General features: G+C 43.6%; 1 protein-coding gene across 2 annotated transcripts; it reads right to left on the bottom strand.

The window, feature by feature from the left end:
- Nucleotides 1–306: 306 nt before the first annotated feature.
- On the bottom strand, nucleotides 307–2,002 carry LOC9645180. Of its 2 annotated transcripts, XM_024665705.1 has the most exons (4): nucleotides 1,656–2,002; nucleotides 1,460–1,535; nucleotides 467–1,400; nucleotides 307–419 (listed from the first exon to the last, which is right to left on the bottom strand). In XM_024665705.1, exons 1-4 carry the CDS (start codon nucleotides 1,998–2,000, stop codon nucleotides 404–406), a joined length of 1,371 nt encoding a protein of 456 aa, XP_024521473.1. In that variant the 5' UTR covers nucleotides 2,001–2,002; the 3' UTR covers nucleotides 307–403. The 2 variants fall into 2 exon arrangements, with proteins under 2 accessions (XP_024521473.1, XP_002991962.1); XM_002991916.2 differs by having other exon boundaries at nucleotides 320–1,400.
- Nucleotides 2,003–3,890: the final 1,888 nt, after the last annotated feature.

Raw genomic sequence — 3,890 nt, 5'->3', positions numbered from 1 at the left:
ACCTTAATACTTGCTATGCATAGATACTGATTGTCATAAATGGTGCTGGGACAGCTGCATGGATCTGGATGCTCCAGCAAGAGATCCCATAAGAGGCATCATAATATGTAGGGGGCAATTTATGCTGGCTAGTAAAAAAAATAAAAGGAAAAGTTTGACAAAGAAAGAACGATGAAGATATTTGAATTCCAACTAGGCCTTGAAACAAGAGTGAGTGATTAAAACTTCACCTTCTTGAGGCTGAAACCTTATTCCGAGAATATTCCATGGCCTGTGTCGTTTCATGCCCTAGCTATGGGTAGTTTCTTGGCATTTAAATTTGAGTGCTTAACTGGATAGGATTGAGTCGGACATTCTCCAAGTTGCCAATGCTCTGATATGGCGGCTTGAGTACTTGAGCCCCTCAATGGAAGAATGATCTACGACCAAGAGAATGTCACGAGTTTCATTATCACAAGAAAGAGACCTGTTTCTCTTGAGTCGTAAAACTGAAAGGAAAGAACCACTCGCAAGTATCTTGATAAACAGAACAGGAGGAGCTAAAAGATTGATTGTGTGAAACTTGCCTCTGGGGAAACGAAGGCTGGGAGTGTAGACAAGCTTGAGAAGATCCGCAGCTCCACTCATGACCGTGCCGATTGGAAGATGAGGCTCGGGCAAGCACTGGAAGTAGACGGCAGAGTTGTGCAGACTGACAAACCAGCACTGCATCGTCGGCTCCTCCGCAATGTTCTTGCCTTCGTACATGAGAGATCGGCCGTCCCACTTCTTGAGATCCCATGCATTGCTCTTTTGCACCGGGACGTGAAGGAAAAGCGCATGTCCGAAGCCCCACACCTCCATCATCCCGAACATAAGCTTGTTCGTCGGCAGGATCTCGCTCGGCACCTGGAGCTCCGCTGCAATCACCAGCTTCTCCTGCTCGATCACAGCCTTGAATAACTTGCCCGTGTCTTTGTCAGCTACGACTATCATCGTTTCGCTGCTGCTGTCAATCATGAAGCTCATAAGCATCAAGTCCTCTGGGATGTCCACCGGAGTCGGAAGCCACTCCATTTTGGGGATGTCAAAGCGAGCAATCTTCTCGGGACGGTTGTTGACGTTGTTGGAGGTGCAGTAGAGCAGCGAGTTTGCGATGAAACACTGGTGCACCTTGCATAGAGCGCGGAAAGGGAGCACAAATCCTGGAGGAAACCCGGTGATGGACGTCCAGGAACCAGTCTCGGAGCAGTAGACGCGCATGAAGGGCTGCTTGTAGTCATGAATGTCCGGCACTGGGATCGGGCGGTCTACCGGCTGGACGACGCTCATTTTGTAGAGAAATCCACTGATCTCGTCCGCGTCCATCACACCCATGGTGAAAACCTTGTATGAAGAGGCCGAACGCGAGCACTGGATGGCTGATGGTAAAAAAGGTGTAGCTTTGTTCTTTTCTTTTCAATCAGCTCGAGCTACTTACCGGAGTAGACGATCTCTTTGCCAGAGCTCATATCCAACGCCGGGAGCTTCTTGGTCTCCTTGGTGAGAGGATTCACCTAGAAAAAGAAAGAAAAAGACTCGTGAGTCTTGTCTAGAGCGATTGTTAAAAAGAAAAAAAAAAGAGAGCTGTCTCTTCGGAAGTGATATCGAGAGAAAAAAGGGGATTTCTTTCCTACCACGGTGAAATGGCCCTGGGAGTCCTGGAGCAGCAGGAGGCCGAGCGAGCACGAGACGATGCTAGTGTCCTGCGCCGTAGGGATCCACGGCTGGCGAGAGAAGCGCCTTGGCTTGCCGGTCATCGCATCATTTCCAATCACGAAGCCCGTGCGGCCATGAATGAAGAGAAACCATGGCTTGGCGCTGATGACCATCTCATACCTCCGCAAGAAGCTCTTTGTCGTGGAAATGCGGCGCCAGAACTTGCAAACCGTGCGCGATCGCAGGAGATCTTCGAGCGGGAGCTTGGCGAGGATCATCTCCTGGAGCGATCGCGGCAGAGGAAGCGGCAGTGGAGACTCCATGGCTCCTTGAATCGCCACGAAAAACCTCTGATAAACCCTAGAAGGCTTTCACTTCATTTCGTGAGCTCGAAGTTTAGAATATTCGGCGATTGCTCGACTCAATCTCGCCTTTGAGCTGCTTAATTCTCGGCTTGTATCCACACTTGCCCCTGTGATCGCTCAATCACAATGGAAAGAGAGAGAAACCGACCTGATACATTTGCAGCTCGGATGCCATTGCTTTCATTTGCCTCGTCTTCTCCTTGAGACTTTTCGAGTAGACCGCCAATTGTTATACCATCTCTGGTCTTGCCAAGATGTTTCGAAGCTCCACGTACAGCTTTTCGTTCTCTTGAATAAGCAAATCCTTCCCAACGATGAAATATACGCTTATAGTCTTTAAATACAATCTTTATATTCTTTCACTTTTAGCGATCCATGCTACTGCATCTCATAGTTACCATACCAATAGCATTGAGCCATAGGCTTTGTATATTGATTCGTTACAACTGTGGTGGAGAGTCAGACATTCAGCCTTTGGCATCATCTGAAGATCCTTGATTACTGCTGGTGGTGATGAACCCTCACATAACTCTTAAAGACTGGAAAGTGAAGCACTTCGTCTATTTGTTACTATCTTTTCTTTATAAGAATCAATTTTTAAAATCTCAAATTTTGTCAAAAAAATAAAATACTATTCTGCATGTGTTTATTTTTTCCCCATGTTCAATTATAGAATATTTCATTTCATAGAAAGGTATGGCATCCTTAAAAAATTAAAAATTAAAGGTTAACTTAAAATAGTGTTTAAATTGTTTGAAGTTAGTTAATAATTATATGCTAATAAATAAAAGAATAAAGAAACATGCTAATTATAATGTAGTTATCAAGAAATTTTTGAAAATTTAAAAGTATTTTAACTTTTAAGCTTTTGCTCACAAAAACTGTGTGACCAGTTTAAAATTTAAAATTTAAAATTAAAGGTTAACTTAAAATAGTGTTTAAATTGTTTGAAGTTAGTTAATAATTATATGCTAATAAACAAAAGAATAAAGAAACATGCTAATTATAATGTAGTTATCAAGCAATTTTTGCAAATTTAAAAGTATTTTAACCTTTAAGTTTTTGCTCACAAAAACTGTGAGGGCCAAGTGTACAGTTACGATGCAGTATACTAATATTAGCATAGTGGGATTTTGGTAGCCGTCAGATTGGTTTTAATCTGGACCACTCACTCTTGTATATAAGCTAGGGTTTTTAGGCTAATTAATATGCACATTTCTATATTCCCTTTTCATATTCCAAGCACTCACATTGGTGGAGGTGAGGGGCACCTTTGATTGTCCTTAAGGAGTGCTTGGATTTGGGATTTTGGTTTAGATCTAGCTTTTGCATTGTCTAGATCTAGCTTTTTCCATTTCCTTCTTTTTGTTCTTTCCTTTCAAGATTTTGGTTTAGATCTAGCTTTTTGCATTGTCTAGATTTACCATTTCCTTCTAGCTTTTTGTCATTTCTCTTCTTTTGCTCTTTCTTTTTCATTCGTCTCCATGGCAGATCAGCAATCTCTTCCTTTGACTCTCGAGCAACAGTTGGTCCAATTGCTTGATGCTATGCACTTGCAGTTGAACAACCAAACTCAATTGATAGCGGCATTCACAACACGTAGTCCAACTCCTCCTGCTCTTGGTGCCAATCCTCGTGTTCGGCCGGAGTTCTTTCGGGGGAATCCTGGGGATGATGTGTACCATTGGTTTGATCACTTCATGGTGATTGCCACATATCATTCTTGGGATGATGCTCGACGGTTGCATGAGTTTCCCACGTGTCTCCAAGGGACGGCGTTACAGTGGTACAATGGTTTGAGCGCAGCCACTTGTGGGGATTGGAGTGTTCTCCCGGACGTCTTCAAAC

Source organism: Selaginella moellendorffii, unplaced genomic scaffold (assembly GCF_000143415.4).
Source record: "Selaginella moellendorffii unplaced genomic scaffold, v1.0 SELMOscaffold_126, whole genome shotgun sequence".
Taxonomy (NCBI): domain Eukaryota; kingdom Viridiplantae; phylum Streptophyta; class Lycopodiopsida; order Selaginellales; family Selaginellaceae; genus Selaginella; species Selaginella moellendorffii.
Note: the sequence above shows the minus strand (reverse complement) of the source record. Positions and strands in the feature narration are given on the sequence as shown.